Source organism: Epinephelus moara, chromosome 6 (genome assembly GCF_006386435.1).
Source record: "Epinephelus moara isolate mb chromosome 6, YSFRI_EMoa_1.0, whole genome shotgun sequence".
NCBI classification, from domain to species: Eukaryota; Metazoa; Chordata; class Actinopteri; order Perciformes; family Serranidae; genus Epinephelus; species Epinephelus moara.
Genome location: NC_065511.1, coordinates 14,303,690 through 14,331,241, shown reverse-complemented (window position 1 = coordinate 14,331,241; position 27,552 = coordinate 14,303,690). Strand labels below are relative to the sequence as shown.

Genomic DNA, 27,552 nt, shown 5'->3' with positions numbered 1-27,552 from the left:
TCTAGCTCATTATTTCGGAACTGTAAAATTCAAAGTCACTTGGTGAAGAAAAACTCAAAGAAGTATCCCTCTACCAAGAACTTCATACTGGCAAGTTTTGAAGGAGTTGGTCTTTGTCAAGTGGGTATAATTGCCTTATAATCCCTTAAAACAACATTTCTAATCCTGTGGAACAGCAGTCAGTGTCGTGATCTCATGCTGAAATACCATGTTGGAAGTACCCTGAGATCCGAGATCTTATCGCCATTGACTGCTTCTATGTAACTGTTATGATTAACAAAGAAACTTGAGACAGATTGAGTGGAAGTTGAGCACTGAGACAACGTAGAAATATGTTAACACATTAAAAAATGATGTAGATACAAGATACACATCATGAACAATGCAAAAGACGTACGTGCAAGTTAATTGTCACCCACAAAAGGCTAATGTCAACCCTAAGTACGCACGGCGTCTGTCAAGCTTTGGAATTCGTCACATGTTGAGGCGCTGTGAATGGGACTGTAGTGATACACCGTATATAAAAAGTGTGAAGGGATTTTCCACACCAAAAACACAACAGTGTCATAGTCTGCAAACGTTAGCATGTTCGGCCAAGTAGCATACTATTTTCAGCAGTAACTCAAACTAGCTTGACTCCATGGCCTGGAGCATTTAATACCAAATTGTTTTGTGTAGTTAAATAAAACCTTGACAATATCCTCTGTGTTTTATTTCCCCACTGTCTGGAAGCTGGTCCTGGATGTGACTTTATCAAAGTTAAGGCTATTGTTAGCAGCTCTGACCTGTTCTTCGTAAGATTTGGGGAAAGCTTACACTCCAGCAACCCGGGTCAAGCAGGTTAACTTACGTTCACAAAACACACTGGTTAGTCTTCATCCCAAAAGCCTTTTCTCTTGTTGTGTTAAAAGTAAGATGTCTATCCATCCATCCATTCATTTTCATCCGCTTATCCGGGCCAGGTTGTAGGGGGCAGCAGGCCAAGCAAAGCACCCCAGATGTCCCTCTCCCCAGCAATGCTTTCCAGCTCCTCCTGGGGGACCCCAAGGCATTTCCAGGACAGACGAGATATATAATCCCTCCAGCACGTTCTGGGTCTGCCTCGGGGCCTCCTACCAGTGGGACATGCCGGAAATAATATTAAAAGAACGATTTAAAAATCAAACATGTCTTGCTTGTTCGAATATGTAAGCTATTGTAGGTAGCCCTAATGTAAAGGTATGACCATGCATTTCTTCTAACACTAGGACTAACTAGGTATACTGATGACAAGAACAATGCTGCTTCTTCATTACTCCACTACATGGATTGTCAGCTGATGATGATGAGAACTTTTTTTGCCCAGGACGTGCAGGTTTAGTTTTAGTCTTGTAGCCTATTACCATGTGTGTGGCCATCAAGTGCACAGTTAAGATTTTCTTTCTTTTTTTTTTTTTTTTGCTTTTAAAGGGTTCCTGTTTTATATGCACAGTGTGTAATTTTTACCGTTACGGGTTTCTCAATCAAAACATTGACAAATGATTTACTTTGCAGATGTCAGTAAGTTGCATGGGATCTTGGGAGTTGTTGATTTAATTGTTCAACAACCACCATTGCAGATGAAAATCTGTCTGACATGACTCAGCCAGAAGTTGTTCACGGATGAGGAAATGTATTTTAAGTTTTATTTATGGTATGCTGAGTCAGGTTTATTTACGTTATGTCATTTCATTCTAATGAAGTAGCCGCAGGTAAAGTTAGCTAGCAGAACAATAGCTGCCCGATTTCCCTCCTCACGCTCTGACGGATCATCTTGTGTTTCCTTTGTTTCCCTGGAAGTTAGAGCAACTGGAGGAAGTAAAAGCAATATGATGCCATTGATAGGCGACTGAATGAAATGCACAGTTACCTTGGATAAAATTACAGATTAGTCTGGATTTGAACATTGTTGAAAACATTGGGGATAATGCAATTACACAATGCCACAAAATTTATAACATAGGTCCAGTCATGTACAGACATTTTAATGTGGAAATATCACACGTTAAACTTTGAAACAAGTCTGCTTGAAACATTAAAGTCAGCTGGATAAGGCATTTTCACTGAGCTGTTGAAATGTGCCAGCGGAAGTTGTCATTTAAGCCGGCCATTTGACGTCCACAGGCTAGAAATGAGAAGCTCTCTCTCTCTCTGAGGTCAACGTATTGTTTTCAAGTGACTTTTGAAACCCATTGTTTTAAAATGACCAAAAAATGTATGTGGTAAATCTGCCACCATTATCTTTGTAAACTGGGTATGTGCCATGTGAGAATGGGAAAGCAACAGTAACTAAGAGAGGCAGGACTTAGGAAATGGTTGGTTCAGCAATAAACACTTGATTAAGGCAAACTCAACGAGACATATTTAGCATTTGCACCCATAACTAGACTGTAACCCAACAAACAAACAAGATTGAAGAGTCCCTAACGAATCATTGGTGGATAGAGTTGCTGCTTGTGACATGCAGAGCCCCCCTCCCCAAAAACAGAAAAAAAAGTTAACACCTCCGCTCTCCCTCTCCTGCCTCTAACTGGATTCATTGTTCCTCTCTGATTTGTGTGTTTTTTATGTTAATCACTCCCTCCTCACACACAAGTCGTGTCTGAGGAAGGGGGAAGAGGGCGGGGGTGGGTGGTGGTGGGGGGGGATTCAGTGGTCGTCAGCCGCCAGGGTCATTTGTAACGGCTGATGAATGAGCGACTCAAATAAATAAATAAGTGCACTGCATCTGACCCACCCAGCTTTTCCCAGGCTCTTGGGCGTTGTGGGGAGTGTGGAGGGAGGGGGGGGCTGGCGGGCGGGGGGGTAGAGGAGGGTTGAACACAGCGACAGGGCCACAATTGATTTCCTCATTGCTTCAGTTTGTCGCTTAATCTGGCGATATGCTGATAAATCTTCGCACTTTGTCAATTAATTTCCCTGAAAAATGAGACCCAAAATGGCGAGCACATCAATACAGCAGCGGATTCCGTGTCAAAAATTAAGCGGTAAAATTAATTGCCCTCCCATCCGCTCCTGCTAAAACATAACTAATGAGGGAGGCAATTATAGCTGCATGCAGACGCCTCTGGGGTTATTTAAAACACACACACACGCACACACACATACATATATATATATATATATATATATATATATATATATATATTCACACACACATGCAAAGAGAGGTTGTATATTTTGACTTCAAAGTTCTTTTATTGTCTCGCAATAAGGCATATTTAATTCCAGCAAGGGTTCGGGGGGTTGAGGTGTATCACGGGAGCAAAAGAGAAGAAGCAATGAGCCAATATTCAAAAAGCCAAAAAGTTTAAGGGCTCTCAGTGCAGACACATTAGCAGGAAATGTAGTTTTTAGGGCATTTTTGTGCCTGGCACTAGACTTGACTGGGTACACTGGGTCGTATATGCTTTATAGCTTGATATGTGTTTGTTTGCACGGCTGTTGTTTAATTTCAGAGGCTCATGAGTTTGGTTTTAGGGTCAATGTCGGACAAGGCTAAAGTTTAACGTGTCGTGTTAAAAGTTTAACGTGTCGTGCGTGTACTGATAAAAGGTAGGGGTTAAGTTGAATCGGGAATGAATGAAGTCAAGGCAAGGTTGTGTTGTGGCTGGGTGGGGGGATTCCATGCTGCTTTGGCCGGCCACGTCCTCCAGTGTTGACAGCAGCGCGTCACTCTTCTACTACCCCACCTCGCTGTCCCCACCCAGGTCCTCAGAGGGCTCACCGCCACAGAGCAGCAGATGAAAAGCACACATGTAATTTATCGCCAACGTTTCCTCCTCAAGAATAATTGTGGCGACCGCGGCTGGTAGCAGGGATCGATGGCTATGGATTTTTCTGTGGTGGGGTCTTGTAGCGTTGGGCGTAATGAGAGATGGAAGGGAGGGAGGAGAGGAGAGGAGGGGAGGAGAGGAGGAGGGGCTGGTGCTGTTTTTCTGATAGGGAGAAAAGGTCTGACCAGATACTTAGTAACTATTCTAGAGTTTAGAGACACAGGAATAAAGAAAACTTTTTGTTTGTTTGTGCATGAAAAGGTCCTGAAACCTTTTCACTACTTGAGCAACGGTCCTGCATGAACGCAAAATTATCTCCCAAAGTTTGGGCAAACAGTTTTGGACTCTTGGCACCTGACATTATCTGGTATTTATGTTTTTGTCTGTGCTCTTTTCTCTGGTTCGTAGTGGGCAGGGCTCAGCCATGAAAAGCTGATGTGCGCCAATCAGGATTTGGCCGTATTTAGATCAAAATTAATGACAATTGTCAGTTTTTTACTATTAAACTTAATAAATAATACATAAGGGTGTTTTTTTCTAACTTTAACTTTGATTCTTGCTTGTTTTAGTCATGAATATTAAATGAAATACTTAAAGGGGACAGTCCTTTCCAAAATCAAAAATACATATTTGTTCCCTCACCTGTTGTGCTTTTTCACAATCTTGATTGTTTAGGTGTGAGTTGCCGAGTGTTGAAGATATCGGTTATAGAGATGTCCGGCCTCTCTTGAATATATCGGAACTAGATGGCACTTGTTTGTGGTGCTCAAGGCGGCGAAACAAAAATACATTTGAAAAACTCTCTTTGAAAAACAGAAATCATTACCTGGATACTCAAGATAGGTGACCAAGCACTGGGGAACTCACACCAAAACAGTCTAGATTGATAAATACCACAGGTAAGAGAAAAAAAATATGAATTTTGTTGTGAACTGTCCCTTTAAGATTTTAAACCAAGTTTTGGGGTGTTTGAGAGATCAATGATTTTCTTCTATTTTGTCCTCATTGTTTGTGCTTAGTGCTCACTGCTGCAGTGCTGCTTTTCAGAGATCACTCGTCAATCACTGGTGTGTCTTTGTCCTTCCTTTTCTGCTGATGAAGTTTATTCAACCAAGTTTTTTTTCTATTCAATAAACACAAAATACTCTCTGTAGATGATTTCCACATTCAGTGATATTTTTGCTCCAGGAACATCACACGTCAGGTTTTCAGAACCGCAAATGTCAAGGGTGATTTCATGCGACCATGGAAAGTAGCAGAATGGACATTTATTTATATGAAAACATTGTTCCTTTAACGGCCATTCACACCGGGATTGAAAAGTGAACCTGTATGAATTGGCTAACGAATGCACCTTTTTAAGGCTGTTTTTCTCCCCTCTAAGTGGCACTGCATTAAAACTCTTCTCACAGTCGAGTGGCTTTAAATGGGTGTAATAGAGGAAACTTGAGGCTGCTTTGTCTCTGCGGACCCGGTGAAAGCTGCTATCTGTGCAGAAGAGGAGCAGAGCACCGCTGAGGCCCAGCTGGAAGAGTCACCCAAATGTGTTAACAGTGTGTGGCGAGAGCTGGAGTTCAACATCAGCATTTAGATGAATATTTAAGTGATGGGGATCTCTGCAGCACATAAATGTACACGTGTGTCTGTATGTTTGAATGTGTGCTACCTACAGTGTTTCCATGTATGTGCTGGCGTGTGGAAATGTGTAACAAGCACACCACATGCAGTTTGATGTGTGTCTGTACATGGGAATAACTGCATCTCGGTATGTGTGTGCACGCATTTGCATGCACATCTGTGTCCGTTCTATAAATGTGTTTATATGCGCACGTGCATGTGTTTCCCTGACTGAGTCTTATCACAAACGTTGCTGTGTGTGTGCAGGAGTGTGTGACTGCCTGCATGCAGCCGCAGAGAGAATGAGAGAGGTAGAGAGAGATGGAGAGAGAGAGAGAGACCATCATGCTGTTAATGACAGAGCCAGATGCAGGGAAGAGAGGAGGAGTGTAAAAAAGCTCTCCACGCTCCCCATCTGGAAGGCATCGCCCCCAAATGAAGTTGTACAAAACCATCCCATTGATAATAAAGCTAATTTTTATGGCTCTGACAAGTATGTAATTATGTTCAGCGGTGCTTTTCAGATTTTATCACAGTCAATAAACCACACTGGCAATTTCCCGTCCCCCATTTGACATATTTACACGGATCCATCTGATTGGAGGAATTAGTTAGCTGTGAGAGCTCTGATGGATATACACTAGTGATCTGTGACTTCTGCTCGGCTCATCTGTTAGCCAACTAGACCCGCTGCTCATCTGTTCAGTCTGTCTTTTCTTTTCTCGCTTTCTGCCTCTCTCCTCCTTCACACATTTCTCCCAATCCATTAATACAATATTTTCCTCTTCTTTGTCTTTGTGAGAGCTCTCACTTCCTTGCTCAGTGGCACCTCAGCAGCAGTTCTGAGTGAAGGCGCTCATTCCCTCCTCCAACCAGACTTTCCCACTCAAAGGATTCAAGGATTTCATAAATCCACTCCAATAACCTTCACTTGTTACCACCCGTCGATATTTGAGCTTGTAATTTTACTGTTTAATTGTATTTGTTTTTGTTTAATGTCGACGCAACTTTGAAATTAAAAACTATTGGTGACAGATTCATTATACTGAGCCATATTTAGTCGAGGCAGACAGAGGACAAACTGAAATAAGACAAATGTCATGAATCGGGGAGCTTTGCATGTGAAATGAAACCAGCAGTAGTAGCAGATTATTTTATTGTTGATGACATTACTTGTATTTCAGTGTCATAATAAGCTTGATCCAAATGCACACCAACATGTACCCACATGTAACAGACTCCATGCACATTAAAAAACATAAACATTTTGTCTTTTAATTTAATTTAGTTTGTTAAGCTCAATCAGAATCAATGTCCCTAAATATTAAAGGTTTGGTGTCCTTTTATAGTTTCAGCATCTGGAAATATCCTGTTTGTGTTTCCTGTCATTATCCTCCTGTATGTGGCAGAAAGGTGGGATTAGTTTAGTTTATTGCAACATGGGTCTTATTTTATACATGTGTCAGTCATTTCTATCAGTTTTCAAAACATTGTACTCACCAAAGTAAGTTTTGAGATCTGGGGGCGGGGCAGTTTTTGGGCACTATCACTTATGCAGAGTCCCATGGGGCAAGTTACACAAGTGATCAGATGACCAGACAGGTTGTAAATAAGACAACAGTTCAACAAGATTATGTGGAGAAAAATTAAAATAATAAAAGATAAAAAAAAATCAAGAGTGCAACCAATTTTTTTAAAAATGTATCTATTTATTTATCTATTTATTTTATGTGCACACAACTATGTCGCTTATGTAAGGCAAACAGTGATCCTGGTCAAGTGGAAAACCTCCGGGTCTGAAAAATGAAGTCAACGCGAAAGTGCCAAAAAGCGCAGTTCCTCAAATGGCCACTTGAGGCTGGCTCCAAAAGCCAGTCAATCCCTATTGATCCTCATGTTAAAATTCCCAACTTAACAGCAGAAAGAGGCATGTTTACAGACTGGTACGAGAAATGGTTTTGGTCTCTATAGATAATTCCTCCTTTCAGGACAAGGGGTCCATGTCATTGGTCCGACAGCCCATTAGTCCAACGGTCCGCGGTGCTGAACAAGCTCCATCCTTAGACGACTGTAATGATTTAACCTTCATTTTCTTCCTCTCTCATTGTGTCTTTATAGGAGAGAAGTCTTATCTGTGTGACCTGTGTGGTTTTGCTGGAGGCACAAGACACGCCCTCACCAAACATAGACGTCAACACACAGGTAAGCGACAACACACACACCCCGAACTCATGTCCAAACAGTAACTGTTGTATGTGCACACCTTCATAATCTAGGACAGTGATTGACACTTCAAGATCCAAACAGCCTCAATATTTTTTTCACATAGTTTTAGCAACTGTTTGCTCTCTCTCTCTCTCACTCACACACACACACACACACACACACACACACACACACACACACACAGAGGCACATCAGTGTGACATGCTGCTGTCAGTGATAGGCATGTGTACCAGTATGGCTGACTGAATCTGAGATTTTTAATTTCAGTTATCATTTCACCATGTCATTCTGTCGCTTAGGGAAATTGCATTTTTCAGATAGGCTGTCAATAACGAGTGCTTTTTTGGAAATTGGGATAGTGAAACAAATACTGTTCTTAACCGTTGTCTGGCAGGCGCCCAAGGATCAAGAATCCTGTTATAAATATTCATTTAGGTTTTCATAATTCATCTTGTTTGCTCCTCACTTTCTCTGCCATTTCCCCCCGAAACCTCCAATTTCTGTCCTCCTCTCCTGTGTTGACATGTGTCAATTCCACTGATTTAGCTGCATATTCAAATCTGTTGTCATGCAGCTGCACATGAAGGGACCGCCCTGTCTGACAGTGTTTTCTTGTCAGAGTTTGACAGATACAGATTTTTAAAGGCCACTGTTGATGTCAATATTTCTGTGGTTCAAGTTTTCTTAATACAACATTGTGTCATAATTTGGTTTCTTCAAATATTTCCACTTTCATGCCCAAAATTTACAAGGAGTTGGTGGCTAATGTTATTCTTATCAGCACTGAAATGTCACTACAAGAGTCACTTGAATGCCATGTTATTAAACTTGGTAAGTGTTCTGTAGGTTAGTAGCTTCTTAAAGCAGGGTGAGGTTTTATTGCAGGTTTTAAACACTGACATCCTCGAAGGTGTTGAGTCAAACACTTCCTCACTACTCTTGTCTGCCATTTGGACTAAGAAATAACTAAAAATACATCGCTCCCAGAGAGCACAAAACTCTGCCAGTTATGGACAATGTCCCAACCTGCTGTTACACCCACTGAAATCAGTCCTACTACTATAATTTTAAGTTAAATTGATACCTTAACCCTGTGAGCATACCTCTACAATTTAGAATCAATTCTCTCTCTGTAAGATCAATGTTCATGTGTCGAAACTGGTAATCATCAGTCATCTAATGATACAGTATAAGTCTCCCATCTGGATTTCAATCAAAATCTTACTCATGATATTTCATGGAGATGCATTCACAAGTTTTAAACATCCTGCTGACAGACCGATAAACTGTCTGAGGTGAAAGCACAACATTTAACAACACTTTGACACTAAAACGAATCTTTACTGACTTTAACTAACGGTTTAAAAACTTCGGCTGACACTTAGACTGCTGTCAGTTCTTACATGACAACTGATACTTCAACCATACTGCATCTGGTGCTTCAACCTCACTTTAAATTTCTTCTTATTTCTGCTTACAGTTCAACTGCCTTCATATCTTACTCCGTAAATTGCAGTCCAACTGCTTTCAACTCTTCAGCTGTTAAACTACGTGCAAACGGACAAATAACGTCAATTGCACTTCAGTTGATTTCAATTCTTCAGTGGACACAAACCCTTTCAGTGTTTCAGCATTAACTGACACTTAAAAGACAAGTCCCATACAACATTTCACATACAGAATATTTAGTACTTTATTTTAGTACATTTTAACATTTTTTTGCACCTGCAGTGCTCAGAGTAAGCAAGAACACATAAATGTACTTCAGAAAATGTTGTTATTCAGTAGCTTGAGAACTGTTCATGGTTCTGTTGAGTAGTGTTAATTATGTCAGCTTTTTTAAATAGTTTAAGTCCTGTGTCAAATGTCCTTGTTAAGGACAATGTTTTACTTGCCTAAAGGGCATTTTGGGCATTCTGGGCATTTTAGTCTTATTATAGTCAAATAATAATTATTGTTAGTTTTAGTCAATGAAATCTGTTGACACTTTAGTCTTTTTTAGTCATCAGATCATATTTACATTTCAGTCAAGCCAAACCAGTAATATTGTCATTTTAGTCAAATTTATTTCACACATTTTTTCATCTCATTATTTGATGAAAAACACAAGTTAAATGATTAAGAATGCAGCTTTGAAGTAAGTGTCTCTTATAGTGGTCTGATAGTATCCATTTAATACATCCAGACATGGAGCATGATCTGATTTGCCTTTTTATTTTGAACCAACAGGATTCAACACCTGGCCTGAGGCCACATACTCTTTAAAACTATTATGAAACAATGAGAGCTGTACAGACCCAAGTCCTGTTGTTTTCATTGTTAACTTTAACTTAAGTAAGTAAGTAAGTCCTTTCTGTGATCATTGTGTGCTGCTGGTGTAGTCCTGATGGAGAAAAAGACCAGACGCACAAACTGTTGCTGTCTGAACAGCCCAATTGTTAACATGGGCACCGAAAGGAAGTGGGCAGCCCTTCTCAACACTTCTTAACTTGTCACCAATACTGGATGTTGATATAGTCCCAGTTGGTGTTTAATGATGTCAGTGCCATCTCGACATCATCTTGTCTTAGTCATGAAAAAAAAAGGTTGTCAATGAACATATTTAGTCACAGTTTTCGATGATTAAATTACTACTGTCAGCAAAATATACTTTTACTAACCTTGTTTTTGTCATTGATTGGTCTCCAAATAATCCCACATAGCATTATTAACAACTTCAAATTCTAAATTTGGACTGTTGAATCCAGCAAAATGGTGTCACATATCAGCTGAACCATTCCAGTGCAGTCCTTCTACCTGGGTGTGTATATTTATGTGTCTATGTGTGTTTGTCTGTGCGTGACATTTATATCATCTTGGTTTCATCACCATGTTCTGTGTCTTCTCTTTTAAACCTCCCCCACCCCACAGGAGAGAGACCCTTCAAATGTAAGCTCTGCAACTTCGCCTCCACCACGCAGTCCCACCTATCGCGGCACAAACGGGTCCACACTGGGGAGAAACCGTACCGCTGCCCCTGGTGCGACTACAGGTACCGGCTCATTGACCCGCCCATGGTTGGTGGCGCTGATGGCCGCCACCATGGCACTGATGATCAGGGTTGATAGGTGGGAGGTGGGAGGGTTGCACCGGGTATATAAGTGAGTGAGTGTGATGGTGAGATAGCAGGTGGCATTGTAGGGTAGTTTGGAGAGGTGGAGGGTGGCGTAAATGCTCGAGGCTTTGTGTGTGTGTGTGTGTGTGTGTGTGTGTGTGTGTGTGTGCGTGTATGTGCACGTGTGTGTGTGCAGGGTGGGTGGGAGAGGTGGAGGGCAGACAGGTCTAATCTCCACAGCATGGCTCCATCTCATCACTCTGCCATCATCAACAGGCCCAGCCAGATCTCCCCCAACACACATACACCCGCGCACACTCTCGCTCTCACACACACACAATGTCACTGTCACTGGCAGGTCCCTGTCATTAAAACACCATCATACCACATCAGTAATTACACAGGAAATTGTCGGTGAAATTGAAAAAGTTTTGGCTGGCGTTGCACATCTCCATCTCTCTCTATCTCTCTCTCTCTCTCCCTCTCTCTCTCTCCCTCCGTCTCCTCTTGACTCTGTCTCTCCCTCTCTCTCTCTTTCTCTCATCCTGTGCTTCCTCGTCAGATTGTGGCAGAAGAGTGTGAAAGGGAATGATCTCAAACCCATCATTGGTTTTAGATGTACTCTTCATTCGTTTTTTCCCCTCTGTGACAAAGTCATTTCGGCAGCTTGCTACACCTGCTCCGCTGCAGTGAAGCGCTCCGCTCATTTCATAAGTCTTTTGTATGCAGTCCAACTTAGAAAAAATGAAATGCTGAGGTGTAATAATTGCAGTCAGGCTATTATTTTGCAATTATCACAGGTTTATCTCACCTTGTACCTAAAGTTATCATGAAGTATGTCTTGAATGTATCAATTAGGAGTCAACCAGTGTGGGGGATTTTAGCTGATGTTTGATTTCAGACACATGTAAGATGCTTTGAAGATTACTGTGCTGAAATGATTACAAGTGTCATTTAATCGCATAGGAAGATTGCGTCCTTTTTTTTTAATATGTGCCGTTTTGAGTTGAACTGCAAGGTTTTTAGGCCAGTGTATGGTTGGTATTTTTATTAGCCACGTTTGCGGCATGCCTCAAGGGGTGATGATGATGCACGGTCTACCACTTTGTTTCAGACTCAAATATCTTTACAACTATTGGAGGAATCCCGCTGATGCTGGTGATTTCGTGTGTTTAAGTGGAATTTTTGGGTGGCTTGCCATGAAATTGTGTACAGGCATTTAAGGTGCCCAGAGGATGAATTCTACTGACTTTTCATAGCACCACCAGCAAAGTCAAGTTTTCACTGCTTGACCACTTGAATGGGCACAAAACGTTGTACAGATATTTGTGTTTTCCAGCTGACTTCGGTGATCCCTTGACTTTTCATCTAGTGCCATCATCACGTCAATAACCTCAGTTTATGACCAAATACTTGGAAAAGTGTCATTCCCATTAGCCTCAGCTGTACTTTGTGTTTAGTGCTTATTAGAACATGCTAAACTAAGATGGTGAGCACTTTGAGTTTTTTACCTGCTAAACATCAGGATGGTGGCTTCATCATTGTAAGCATGTTAACATGCTGACATTAAAAGCACCATCGTGCCCAACAACATTCTCACAGAGCCACTAGCATGGCTCTAGGCTCTCAGTCTTGTTAGACTAGACCTGCCAATAGTCTGTATTAAATTTGCATACTGCAAGAATTTGTTGTTTTGCCTGAATTTCATTCGTGCTATGCCAGAAATTTTGTACCTCATGGGACACTAAACCTCAGAACATCAGGGAAAAACAAAGCAAGACTGTATGATGAAAACACACCATCTATCCAAATGTCTCATTAAACATATTACAGCAGGTCAAAGGCTCAAAGTAAAGTAAAAAAAAAAAAAAAGGTAATTATATAAATTGGCTGATTTTTTTTCCTTGAGGGCAAATTTTGGTCCTATATGAAACCACTGCTGTAGCCTAACCCCAATATCAGAGAGATACTGTACATAGAACGTGCCAAATGTTCCTGGCCTCATTGTTCCTGCACTGATACTTAATGATCATTACAGATAGTGGCAAATGAAACAGTAAATTAGAAGCCCAATTAACATTTTGGTGGCCCCAGGGGTTCTGAGAGGTCCAGAGGGCAGTGAAGGGGGGGCAAGGTGGGAGGAGGAGGAGGTTGGGGAAACGTCCCGCTGGCTTACTAATGTGAGGATGAGGAATTGAATGCGGGGGCCTCAGACAGCCGCGAGGGCCCTCGCCTCCGCCCTGCTTTTACACACTGAATACATGTTTAAACCCTGACATCTCTGGTGGCCTGACCACGATAAGGAGCTACTAGATGAGTTAGCACGCTTGACCTTTCGATGTAAGCTTATGAAATAGATATGGCACAGTTGTACAGACATATCAAGGTCTGAGGCAAAGCAGTTGTGTGATTGACAGGTCTTGCTCATAGAAAATATTTATATCTGTTGTACAGGTATACATCTGATTTCCACTTTTAAAATATCCATATTAAATGTTATGGATGACATCCATGGTTCCCACTTGATACAATGTGATCTCCATCACGGCTGCTCCTCAAATGCATGTAAATGAGCAGGGAGTGAATGATCTATCAAATGCCACTCATCTCCTATTCAGACAGAGATAGATAATAGAGGGGGATAATTATAGTAGGAGAATAGTGGTAAAAATATTCTAATGATATTGCACTGGGAGTCCTTGGCTGTCAATTAATGATGTCTATTTGACTATTCTCCAGCTATTTATGCAAGCCGCAAAACTTCTTTACTTCAGTGTTTAAGGAATCATTTCTATTGTTCCCAATGAGGAGGGTTTTTTTTTCTCATTAAAGTCACAGTGGCATCTTAAGCGGTCTAATTGATATGTAGCCTCTGACTCCTGCCATGTTACCATCCTTCTGGGGCTATTATTGTTTATTGAATGCTGCGGCATTCATGTTTCAATCTACCTGTTAAAATAGTCTTTCAATTTGAGGCGATGGCGGCTTTGAGGATGACACGCTTACTGTCAGTGCCAGGAAGGTTTGCGACCTTGTAAAGTGAAGGGAGAGATGAGGGAGGAGGGGGGGAGACATTAATGATGATAACTGAGCCTCCTTGGCAGAATAAGATCCAAATAGCCCCAATGATCCAAATACACCCCCTCCCCTCCCAACTCTTAACACACACAAAGAAACACATTTAAATCTCCTCTAACGAAGCGCCTCTCAATTACACCTCTCCCATTACCATACACTCGTTGGGAGGAGGAATATGGAAATGGCTAAAATAAAGGGGCGAGTGAGGGAGACACAGAAAGAGGCAGAGAAGGGGTGATGTATCCGTTGAGCATCACTATGGCTGAGTCCCATGGTGAGTGCATGGATGGGGGAGGAAGTTGAAACAGTGTTGGGACTAATTAATACAGTGTATAGTAGGAGGGCTGGTGTGGGCTTTCACTAACTGTGACACCTGCTGACTCCTAAATGCACGTTGTGTTGTTTTAATATGACAATTACGCCATTACCATATCTGAGAGATAGCATGGCCCCCCTAGGAATCCACCCGCGCTCTCTTTAGAACCTTTTAGCTCCGCTTCAAATTTTATCTATTTATGCTCCCACTTTTCGAATAAGAAATCAGTTCACTTTTAGTAAAAAATGCATTTTTTAGCAGCATGATTTGCGGTAATTCGTGAGCATGTGACAGTTTTAAGTTCTTGCGTCTGTCTTTTTTTCATTAAGCAGAAGAACAGTCAACAGATGTGGCCATGATTTGTATGTGAACTTGCTAGTGAAGGCTGATGAAGTCACGACAGCAGTGGGTGCCAATCTACTGGATAAATGATAGAGAATATGTGTGAATATTAAGAGTCATGTGAATCTCACTTGTTTGGATACTTAAAATTTTTAAAGCTCTTCACATTCGTTACACATGACATAAACCTACAAGGCCTTAAATGTATTGTTTTCATATCAGGTCGGTTCATCATCTGCAGCTCCTTTTAAAAAAAAAAATAAAAAAAAATTCTGGACTCAGAGCCTTGTTTGATTGTGCTACATGTCACCTGTGAATCAGGTGTGGCCAGTATTGCCAGTCTCTTTCATTGTGGGTCTTTTTGGAGGATCAAAGCTGGACCCCTTTTATTTGTCTGTTTGTTCCCTGTGTCAGTCAGCGCTCATGCTAACTACCTGGTTTTAATTTTGCTTAGCTTTGAACAAACCAGAAAGCCAAATCCAATACTTGTGGGAGCCAGGAATGACTTCTGTGACACAAAGAAAATGGAAAGGTGTTCATGAAGTGGATATATTTTTGAATCAATCATCAGTGATCTGGTAAGACAGACATATTGATGTGGATTAAAACACTTTTTGTTGTTGTTGAGAGCGTGGCACCCCAACTGACTATAGCGTTCAGTTTTGTGAGGAGCCATCATTGTTCACCAGTGGCTACAGCTTATGTGTTTCATACAGCATGAACAGAACCCAGTGAGGGCCCGCTCTGTTTTTTTTTTTGTTTTTTTTTTTAAGGCCCCAGTGGAGCCGGGCTGGACTGTGGCCCCATGATGGAGAGAGGTGTCTCTGCAAAAGTGAAAACAAATTCTCTCCTTGGCTGGCGTGAGCTATGGCACTGTGAGGCTTTATTGTCCCGGCCAAGGTGATAAGGGAGAGTAATTGCGTATTATACTGTCCGAGAATGTCAGGTCCAAACTGAGCACGAGTGCCCCATCCATCAACACATGATGGTGTGTGTTTATGTGTGTGTATGAAACTGTGTTCTACACTGCACATGCTTGCTTGCATGATGCATTATGTGTGTGCGTGTGTGTGTGTGTGTGTGTGTGTGTGCAGGTGGGGGGGTATGGTGTTTATGGATTCATGTCTTAATATTTGCACCTGTGTAGTCATATTAGAGATTAATAATTTTTATTTTGGTGCAAACTAAGGTCTGTTCATGTCTGTGTAAGTATATATGTATGTGCATGTTTGTTTTGTCCATTCAGGGTTTCAGTAACACATGTGTGTGTTTGTGTTTGTGTGTCCGTGGGCAGGTTTAGATAGAGCCTGGGAGCAGGTCAGGCAGCATCATTAATCAGCAGAGGGTTGTGTGTGACTCTCTGAGCTGACATCATTACATCCTACACCCTGCAGTAGCTCACTGCTTGGCCTGCCCTATCTGACCAGTCCGAAGACCCGCAAATTCTCGCACGCCGCGCGCACACAACATACACCACCACTTCTTTACCTTTCATAGAATTGCAAAAGATACATAATGCATAACAGATGTCTTCAGACATATCTCTAACGCACTCAGTGGGCCTCTAGATCCATGTGCAGTCTCACAGGATGCATCACCCACTGCTCCCACCACCACCATTACACACTAAACCTGAGCAACTGCAAGGCAAGAAAATAAGAGATATGAAAGAGCATGACGGAATATCAAAGAAATTGCAGGATGTAAATATTGTTTGTGTAACAACTTGGGTTTGGTTGTTTGTGAAAGCGATCTTTAGTCATTTGCTGGTTGTGGGCTTGTTTCACAGAGGCGTATTTAGGCAATGAATGCTTTGAGAGTCTGTCCAAACACGGCTGCTCCCTCAGCTCCAAAGCCCAGTTTGAGTTTTTTCTAGTGTGTGTGTGTGTGTGTGTGTGTGTGTGTGTGTGTGTGTGTGTGTGTGTGTGTGTGTGCGTGCGCATGTGCGTGTGTGTGTCATCATTGCAACAAAATAAAATGTTAGTACAGCAAACCTTTTTTCGGGAAAGTTGCCAAGCGTTTATCTTGTGTTTTCTCCCTCATGACTCTCATCTTTTAATCTTTTTTTTTTTTTTTCATCTATTCCAAAAAGGAATGAGGCCTTTTATCTTCGTTTGTCTCCCTTAGATCCAACTGTGCTGAGAACATCCGGAAGCACATTCTCCATACGGGCAAACATGAGGGCGTGAAGATGTACAACTGTCCCAAATGCAACTCTGCCACCAACTCTCCCATGGAGTTCCGCAACCACCTGAAGGAAAATCACCCTGATATTGAGAATCCAGACCTCGCCTACCTACATGCAGGTAACTAACTGTTCAAATTGTACTTTAGGGGGCTACTCTACGTCTTTGCCTATTTTCAACATCCACAACATTCCATACGATTCATGTTCAGTGTCACAGTTCCACATCTGCCCACTACCACCTTTTTTGTCCTATTGACTGCTGAGTAGCTCCTGAATTAGCTGAAAGTTAAAGGGACACCACCAACTTTTCACATGGAGATCAGTTTACTAGTCATAAAAGATTCTGCTTATAAAAACAGTTGTAAAATGGAAGGCAGTGGCTCAGTCTGTGGGGACTTGGCTTGGGACCCATTGGTGGCCAGTTCATGTCCAGCATGGACCAATCAGTAACAGAGTTGGACTAGTAGCTGGGGAGGTGCCAGTTCACCTCCATTGTTGAAGTGCCCTTGAACAAGGCCTATGTGTCTGTGTAAAAAATAACAGTGGAGTGAAAAATTGAATTTCCCTGAAAGGTGATAAAGTAATTATTTTTGTGTATCTCTAGAGGAGATTTCTAGTTTGAGAAAATAATCCAGGTGATGTCATATTGATGTCATCTTGGTTATCTCAATTCGGGTCAGCTTTTTCTACAGAACCTGTATCACAACCTGGACGTGTGGAGTTTCAAAGAACAGTTGGAGAAAGTCTAACAAAGGCTGCAACTGAGTTGTATCATGGGAAGTGCAGGATTAACTGTTTCTGGAGCTTTACCCAAGCTATGGACTAAGAGTCAGTAGATCTGTTTCTGTATCTCTTGCTGTTGCTGCTTTTGATTATTGACTCATTATTTTTAAATCTCTCTCTTTGCATCCACCCAACTGTATGAAAATGCCATAGTAAATCTCTGGACTTCCCTTTTAACTGCCTTGTCGAGGGAACCTAACCAACACATTATGTTCTTCATCTACAATTGCTCCGCTATTTCCAGCATTTGAACCACACCACTTTCCATTTTCCTCTCTAAAGTTTTCTCAAGTCTCCCCTTTAATCTTTCTCTCTAATCTGCGTTCCAATGTGTAACATGCACACAAACATTTATACACATACAGTGTATACCCACAAACAAATAAACAATTGAATTCATTCCACTGAATTAAACCACCTGGCTGCCCCTACAACTCTGCCCAGGCTCTATCATTCAGCAGAGGTCAGATCTTCGCGAATCATTGAGTGTGTTTTTGTCAATGGATCGAGTCTCGCTATTCAGTGCTGATGGAGGGCACCCAGCCACAAAGAGGCAGCACTCAAAGACTGCTGGTCTAGCCATCCCTGCCAATCACTCAGGCCATAGAGACAGATGAAATCTTGTTCCTCTGCTATTGGATCCGTTGTATCCCAGTGTTCTTCCTTTGTCCTTGAAGGCCACCAAATCCAATCGACAGAGTGCTTGTCCTTCAGAGGAGCAGAGAGGACAGCCTTTATCCTGTTATCCCTTTGACCTTACATAAAAGCGGTAGAGTTGGAGGGGAGCACCATGGGAAAGAGGCCAGGCAGGGACATTACTCGACGATGGCTGCAATCTGGTGGTACTGTTGTTTATTTCCTGTTGAAACCGAATGGATCTGGAGTTTTATCTTCTTGCTGACCCTTAAAAGTTTATTTTAAGGCCTATTGGTGGTATAATTTCTGTTCTTCAAATTCAATGACCAACTTATATCTTTGAACTCCTTTACTTCCATGTCCTAACCTCTCTGCACAACCTTTTTACCTTCAAGTACTCTTAAAAACACCTCCCTTCTTCATGTTCTCCATACCCTTTCACCTTTAACCAAAGCACACCTTTTACGCGTCTTTTACCCTTTTACCCCAGAATTTCCCTCACCTCTGTTTGTCCTTATGCATGGCCTGACCTTTGGTGAAGGTTTTGTTTCTTTGCGTCCCCCTTAGTGTGACCTGTTAAGCCATATAGGAACACAACAGTTAGAGCAAATCTCTGTATGTGTCCAGGCCAGTCTTGTGGCTTCATCTTAAAGGTGTCTATGATCTTACTGTGATTCCACCAGCTATAGCAAGCAGTGCACATCATGGGTTTCAGTTTTCAGTGTTTTGAACGAAGGTCAGATCTTGTCTGGAACGCGCGTAGTCTTTCAGTCATCTGGAGGAAACATATCCTCCTCTTTCAGTCGAGTTAAGCAGCATGTTTTCAAGATGTCATCATGACGTCCTAATTCATATTCTGGTCACACCACACCACAGATATGAACCCAAAGAATGACAGCAAAAGAAATCATCCAAAAATGCAGCTGACGGTGTTTCTTACTCCACAATTACTGCTCCCACTTCGCTTTCGTTGATGCATTACAGTTTGCTCCAAATTTTACTTGTAGCAACACGTAAATAAATTATTTTGCAGGACTGAAGAAAATCAACAACTCTTTACCTGATTAAGACCCAAGCAATCAAACTATAGGTGGTTTGAAAAGGCATTGGAAGTACACTTGTGATCTCTCCCTCTTTCATAAGAGAGAAAAGAGAGGTGGGGGTGGTAGCGGAAAGAGCAGTGTTTCATCTAAGTAGACAGAACGAGACCAAAAGAAAGAGACAGGGGAAAAAAAGATTAAGAAGGTAGATGTTGAATTAACCTGCTTGTGATTGCTCTCTGTCAGAGTGGCACCAGGGCCAGCAGCGAGAGGCAAATCATCTGTGATGGCCCTTCCCGCTGTTCCCCCTTTGAAAGACACAGATCAAACGCACCCTAGTCACGGGCCCTTGCAGCCCCTCGCGCCAGATTGATTGACACCCGAATGTCTCCACTGCTGCTCTGTCTTTCCATATCACTCTCTCTCGCTCTCCGTCTTCCCTTCTTTATTCAGCGTCGCACTTCGAATTAAAGCCCTTCTCAAGGATGAAAGCAGAGGTCCTTTGCAAACGAAGGAAGAGAGGGAATTAGACCCAGCAAGTGATGGAGGGGAATGATGATTAGAATTAGAGGGGAAAAAAAAGAATGAAAAAAAGAGGTTAGATATGTGAGGGGAAAATGTTGCTGATAGGACACATTTTAATAAAATGGTAATGACAATTGTCTTCCTTGTGCGATCTGCAGAGAGATATGCCAGAAAGAAGTGGCGGCGCCTGTGTGATCTCGGCATAGATAGCACTGCAGCAGAACTCGAGCTACAGGTACCTCAGAGCGCCGCGACTTTGCTAAATTACCCCTCTGCTAGAACTTTCTTTCTAGTTAAAATGCTGCAAGTACACTGTGACTGGAGCAGCTTTGGGAAATGGTATATTTCCTTCTTTCTTTGCTATCTCCCTCCAGCGAGGTCAGCTGTGGTTGCAGGGCAATGGCTTTGTTAAATCAGCCTCCTGTCCTGTTCAGTACCAAAAAATATATTACACACACACACACACACACACACTCAGACACCACACATGCACACACACACACACAGGTGAGATGTCGCCATTAGCTTCGTCAGAGCATCTTCATCCCACTATTTTAAATTGTGAAATATTTCCCTAATTTCCAACCAAGGTTATAATTGCACGTCTTGGGGGCATAGCGATCAAATGCTTTGTAATTAGCTAACAGCGACTGAGTACTTGGATCTGCTGCTTAGTGCCTAAGCAGATAAAACAAATAAATAAATAAACTTCTTCAAGGCATTGTTGCTGCTTTATGCAGATTCTATTTTCCTTAATAATGCATGATGGATGGCTACTGTAGAGGGCTAGAGGAGACCTGGCCTTGTAAGTGATGATCTTAATACACAGTTACAACCACAGGCAAATTCATTTGTTTGCATATATTTTTTCCTTATTAAACAAATCTGTAAACAAATATGGGTTTGGATGGCTTTTACTTAAGTTATGCATCTGTGTGCCTCGCCGGCTCCCCTCCCTCGCTTTCACCTTCTGTTCGTCATGTAATGAAACATTACTCTCCTGAGTTTTACTTGCGTATTGTGTTACAGCGGCGTGTTGGATTGTGGAGGACAGGTGTGTATGTCATGCAAATGTGTCCTGGTATCCCAGCGCATATGACACTGTGTCGACGTTGTGAGAGAAGCCTCAGACACCGACGATAAAATCAACATCTGTTTCTAATAACAATGTGTTATATGTGACACGTTTCTGTGTTGGAAAATATGTGTAAAAAAAAACAATGCATCACAGATCTTTGAAAAAACACCTATAGGACATCAAGTCGTCAGCGTTAGTGATGAACCTGCGTCTTTGTGTCACCGTCCTTCTGTTGCGTTCACATGATGGGCATTAATGAAAAAAGTCATTCTGTTCAGTGCGATGTAAAGTCAGATTAACAGGGTGGCTCATTGTGCTGATGCTGTCACGCCGTAGATTTAGTTATTTTGAGTTGTATCTTACAAAATCAACAATGAAGCATTTATTGGCTTGAGGGGAAGCCAAAAAATGTATGATACTTTTACCAGCGAAGAAAAGAGCAAACTTTGACGGAATTGAGCTCAGCTGTTTTAGTTTAGGTTAAAATGATCAAAGCAATCCCACATAGAAAACACATCATATGCAGTTTTCTAAATGTTTCTCAAGTCCCAGTGAATATGGCCTTTAACGTAATAAATGTGGTCTTTTGTAGTCACAGTATGTCTTCATTTCGGTTTGTACAACACTCACTATTTTTGTGCCTGTGTTTGTTATTCTTCTTCCATCATATCTAATTTCCCCGACCACACAAAGCAACCTCAACACGCCTGCATGTTTAAACTTGAAGATTAGCTCAAGCCAGTGTTGGGGTGTTAATTGGAGGATTCCCTCAAGGAGGAACACCTTTCAGCTTCATCTGGTCCTGAATGGCTCATTGTCACCCCTTTTTACCAAATTAGCTCTGGTTCTTGAACTGGTTCCATTCAGGATTCTTGGAACTCTGGTGCTATCTAGCAACCAGCCCACGTGTGCTTTTCTTCTGTTATTACATATATTTGTTTTTATCCAAAAAATTAACATGGACCAACTATTAATAAGACAACTGCACGCTCCTTTTTCCAACAATTTCTCACTTGATTTCTCCATCGTTGCCTTCTTCACCCTCTTTTTCTAACCTGTAAAATATGACACGTCAACCGATGTTGTCACGGTTCGCACTTCAGGTTGAGGAAAACCTGCAATTTTTTGGTTTCAGCTGGGAACCAACTTTTTTGGGGGGTTGAAATGCTCTGAATTCTTCAAAAATAAGTACACAAACCTGAGCACCACCCATGCCTTGTTGGTGGAAAAGAATTGTTTAAGGACTGAATTGAATTTTTTTTTAACTTCTAATTGTGTCTTCTGCCCCTTCATCCTTCCCTCAAACGTCCCTCTTACTAACCTCTTTCCATCCACACACTCCACATGTAGTCTTGGTTGAGATGTTACAGTTTAGAAGCAGCTGCTCAATGCGTGTGTCCCAGGAGACATGCAACAAGGAGTGTGTGTGTGTGTGAGTGTGTCTGGGGGGTTAGCGAAGAGGTTTAGGGGAAAATGCACACCCTAGGTTGCGTGTGTCTCGGTAAACCAATACAGGGCCGATCTGGGCCGAGCGAGCAGCAATTCCTGCATAATGACCTGCTCCAATGAGCATGAAAACTCCCCCAACCGGCTGCATTTATCACTCATCAGCCACAACAAACGGTCTTTTGTTTCATCCTCGTCTTCTATTCCCTTTCCTTCCTCCTGGCGCCAATCTGAGGGCCTCAGCTCAGCTGTTTAGTGGCCATTCAGATCCTTGACTGACAAGTCCCATCCAATCAGTGTGGAGACGTAGAGGCAGTCGGTTTCCAGCTGCCCCAAATGTGAAGTGATGTCTACATTGTGTCTTTGCCACCTTTAGGCCATCACAGACAGATTTTTTTTCCACACGGTAAATGATGAGTGGAAGTGTAGTGTCATTGACAGACTGGGTCAACCTCCGTCTGAGCCTCTGGACAAGTTCTGTCACTGTCAGAAAATTTGAGGCAGATTGATGACACTTGATATATGCTCCCTGGTGTTGCAGTGGCACAGTTATGTTAGGTGCTTGCTTATGTTGCAATATTCTAAAAAGTTGCAGATGGCTTATGTAGGGCACAGCCGAACAGTTGCAGTGTGATAGCGGGACAAAAGGATAAAATTCAGTCTGCATAGGTTTTTAGTCAAATACTACATTGTGATCGTGGCATGTGGAGCACAGAAAGTCGGATGTTCAAGGGCACAAGAAGGAGAACAGCAGGAAAGAGTTTTGTAACCACACATATAGATTGAATTTATCTACAAAATCTTAATTTTTTGAGGCAGTTTAAGAAGTTAATAAGCATATTTCGTCTTAGACTCCAGCTCAAACATTGAAACAACTTTTCCTGGATATCTATGGCACCGGTTTTTGTTTCCCTAGTGTGAATCATTCATTTAAGCTATTACTCTTCAGACATCCTAACAGGACTGTTTATAATGTGTCAGCGCACATCAAATGCTTAACTTCTTTCTTATAATCAAAAGATAAAAGGAAAAATATTTGGTGTATGTTTTAAAGAATGTTTTTCGGAACACTGGAGTCTGCTTTCATGTGAACATACAGTACTTAGACAGAAGCACACACATAGATACACACAAACACCTCCCTTGAGTGATGTGTGGTGGGGATGCTCGCAGGCAGGGCTGTTCCTCCTGTATGGGACAGTGAATATGGGACCAGACAGGCCGCCGGCTCCTATAAAGCCTCATCCATAATTCAATCCTCCTTCTCCTTCAATTCAGACACTGTACATATCCAGCTACAGCTAACAGCTAACCTGTCCAAGACAAGAAACAAAGACAGAGCGACAGAAAGAAAGGAAGAAAGAAGTTGAGTTAGGAAGAAAAGTGAAAAGATAAGAAAGAGAGGCAGAAACTATTCAGGAGAGGAGGTTGTGAGACGAGGCCAGACTGCTGATTTTCACTTTCAGCCCTGCTTGCCCCATCTTGACCTTTACTGAGTCAACACAGCCCCTAGTACCAACATGTTTTCCCTGATCTACACCCTCATTGGCTGAAGTGCACTTCTGAGATCTCCACCATGACCTTTGCCCCTTTTGCTGTGCCAAGGACCCTTGTCTTCCTCCTTCGCCTCTCGAGTTTCCGCGTGTCGTCTGTTTGGTGGCTCTCCAAACGTCTCGGCATCTCTAATTAACCAACAGGCTCAACTTTCCCCAACTAAACAACCAATTACCAATGCTTTAGCCCAGCCCAGCCCCATGTTTCCTGATACAGTGGCCTATTAGGGCCCCTTATTTCTCCCCCAGCATAATTGAATCCCCTGGCTGCTCATCAGTGGGCTAATTTAAGCCAATGTGCAGAGTTGGTAATCAGAGGGGCTGCCTATTAGACTATCAGACCCCAATTAAGTGCCCTCTTATTTCCAACATAACAAGCCGCTATCACTACTGCTGTTATTGTATTTCCCTCTTTAGTGCCCAGTTTTGTTTGGGTAAATCTGCGGTCTGTTTGGAGAAGAAAAACATGGAAAAAGTGGAAGAGAGGACTTTCAGTGTTGCGCACTGGTACAGGCTGTGTTCTAAGAAATACACTTGTAGATGCAGAAGAAGGACACTATCTAGGGCGGCAATCCAGAGAGCAAAGATCTGCCAGTTTTTCTACTATCTGATTGATATAGCTCAGTAGGATGTTTCTGTCCAAAACACCCTTTACGGAAGAAACATGGGGCACAGTTGCAGTGTGACACATCATCAACAGCATGCTCGCAGCAGAGTTCGTCTATCGTAACAAACGAAAGCTGCTACATAGACCACAGAAGCCATGAGCACCTGGTCAGGTGTCGTGCTGCAACTGGCCTTTTTTTTTCTCTATGTGTGGCTGTACAGCCCTCCAACGGGTAAGAACTACACAAAACTTTGTGAAAAACACAGGACACAGTGAAGCTGGCACGCAACTACATGCTACAAAGACGGAGTCTGTTCAGCAGGTAAAAATCCCTGCTCCACCTCGCCTACATGATGCATTGCGTCCTTGCCCCATGTATTTCGGGCGTTACTGTGAAAGCTCTTTTGGCGTACTTGGTAGTACTACAACAGAATTCATCAAAGATGCACAATTAGAAAGAAGGATTTTGTGTAGCACCTTGAGGCCGTAGAGCAAGAGTTTTATGTTAAAAAAACTCCTGCTTTCCACCTAAATCACAAACTAATGAGTGAAATTCGAGCATCTCATTAACATGAGAGAATGCCCGGCCTGATCTGTTGCAGAGATGTTTTCAGCACATGATTTGGGTTCAATGAGTGCACATATCACCAAAATCTTGTTAGAAAATTTATGAGGAGCGAAGTCTTTAAACTTTAAAAAATTCAAACATCTATCTCCCGCTGCCACTTGGGTCTGCCAAAATCTGATGTGGCTTAATGCAGCTTTAACTTGACAAATAGATTTGAAATGGAAAAGGTTCAGAGATGAATGCCTTCACCACCAGCACCTCTCTCTGTCCTCTCACAAGTGCAGAATATCTCACTTTTTTATCCCCCCTCTTTTCTTATTCTCCCTCCCGTTTTCTCTGTCCTGTCTTGGTGACTGGTGTAGTTGAGGGGAGCCAGAGTGTGAAAGAGGCCCACAGAGGGCTGATGAGGACTGTCTTAGCAAAGCGTGTCTCAAGTCTGGGACTGCAGCATTTGAGTGGATGTGTGTACATGTATATATGTGTGTGTGTGTGTGTGTGTGTGTGTGTGTGGTAGCGAGAAATAGTCTGCGTGCGTGTCTCGAAGTCTAAGTGTGTGTGTGTTTAGTGTTGGTGTCGACTCCCCATAGCCTAATTAAAGGGTGAGGAAAGCCACTCACTGGGAGATTAAACCTAAAAGGGTAAATTAGCACTCAAAAGGGGTGTGGCAAATTCACACATACGCACAGGCCATGAAATCTCTTCTGACACCTGTGAAAAAAGGGGAAAAAAGAGAATAAGGAGGATGGAGAGAGGGGAAAAACTTTTGTGTTTCTGTAGCAGAGCTCTTTGCTGTGCGTTTGCTGGAGAACAAGATCTGAACGGGGAACATCATTTCAAATAAGAGATCAGAATTTGGGAAGGGTGCTCAACATGTGCATGGTGAAACTGTCTGTTTTACTTAATTAATTTAGTTACTTGTTGTACGCTGCTTTAGATAAAAGTGCCTGCTAAATGATGTATTGTAATATCATTTCAGGAGGGCAGGGCCACAAATGTCTTTAAATATCAGACTGAATGTGATAATCTAAATATGAAACCTGAAAATATCAGAAGAGCTTTTAATTTGAAATTTCAGTGACAAAAATATTCTGGCTTCATGACTTTGCCATGGAGCCATAAGACCTTAACTTAATATCATGTCAGGTGTGAATATGTCTTTTATTTCATACTAACTTGCATCAAACAATTTATAAAACATTAAATTTAAACTGTTCACGTTTAAAGGGTCATTTTAAGAGTCAATATAGTCCAGTTTACCCCTTTTAATATTTTAACATGCAGTTAGTTTTGACTTTATTTGCTGCATTTCTACAGTAGTTTCCTAGCGATTCAATATTTCGCTTTAAAATTTATGCTAATAATTATTTTTTTGTCATGTTATTTATATGTCATGTCATTTTATTTAGAGAGTCCAGTATCATGAATCACAAATTTGCCTCAAGGGGCTTTACAATCCGTACAGCATACAACACCCTTTGTCCTCTGACCCTTGATTCAGATAAGAAAATTCTGTTAACGGGGAAACAGAGGAGGGATCTCTCTCCCTGGATGGACAGACATGCAACAGATGTCTTGTGTACAGAACAGATCAACATAAAACATAAAATCACATTATAGACAATCCAAATGATAAAAACATGAAGAAAATGGATCCAGGAGGATGCCAAGCAGCTCCCAGGTGTCACCAGACAGATATAACCTGAGCCATAATCCTAAAACCAGAATCCAAATTCTGCCAGATATTAAAAACATTGAATATTATGTACTTTTATGAGTGATTGAATTCATAGGTGGGGACTGATTTACACTTTAAAATTTTGTGATCTCTGATACCTGTTGGCAAAGAGTGAGGGGTGCAGTAGCGTATTTTGATGTTAAACAGGCATGTGTGCACACACGTGTGAGGGACAGATGGGTGTCACATCATTGGTCACCGCTTCATATAAATATCCCACAATTCAACAGCGTGCATTAACACCCCGGGCTGCACTGATATCTCTTTTATAACTGTCTGCCCATGTTTTTTAACCCTGTTCTACTCTCGGTGCATCAGCTCGCTTTCTGCCTCTTTCTTCTCGTGCTGTGTGTTTGTGTGCGTTATGATGTCTTACCAGTTGTGTGTGTTGAGAGTGAGTGATGTGACTCTGGGCCAGCAGCTGAGCTCTGCCATGCTATCTGTCTCTCTATCTGTTTGCCGGTCTGTCTGTTGTCTCTTCTGCGTTGTCTTCTACTCCTGTTTGACTGCTATCAGACAAGTGTGTTGTTTGAGAGAGAGAGTGTGTGTGTACATGTCATCTGTCAGTGTCTTTCTCCAGAATCAGACATCTAACGGAGAATCTCAGCTTGGCACACACACACGTACTGTAAAAAGAAGCACACACACACGCAGTTTCACACAGGACTACATCTCCAATCTTATAGTTCTTTGCCCCAAGGACTAAGTGTGTATGTTTGCACGTATAAGAGATTTCATGTGTGTGTTTCTGCAAATACACACAAACACACACACACACACACACACACACACACACACACACACACACACAAACACACACACACACACACTCTTGCATGTCTTTCTGTTTGTGGGTGTAAGAAAATAGATCTCGGTTCTGTCACGGCTGGGCCTGCAGGCATAAGAGGCCTTAACGGATGTCTTTC

General features: G+C 42.0%; 1 protein-coding gene across 1 annotated transcript in view; it reads left to right on the top strand.

Moving 5' to 3' along the window:
* The window catches only part of znf407 (zinc finger protein 407), a 165,970-nt gene that overhangs the window by 101,158 nt on the left and 37,260 nt on the right, over positions 1 to 27,552 (top strand). Inside the window, exons 7-9 of the mRNA XM_050047139.1 lie at positions 7,530 to 7,613; positions 10,548 to 10,668; positions 16,595 to 16,773. Of these exons, the coding sequence (XP_049903096.1) occupies positions 7,530 to 7,613; positions 10,548 to 10,668; positions 16,595 to 16,773 (384 nt within the window). The remainder of the gene's footprint in view (positions 1 to 7,529; positions 7,614 to 10,547; positions 10,669 to 16,594; positions 16,774 to 27,552) is intronic.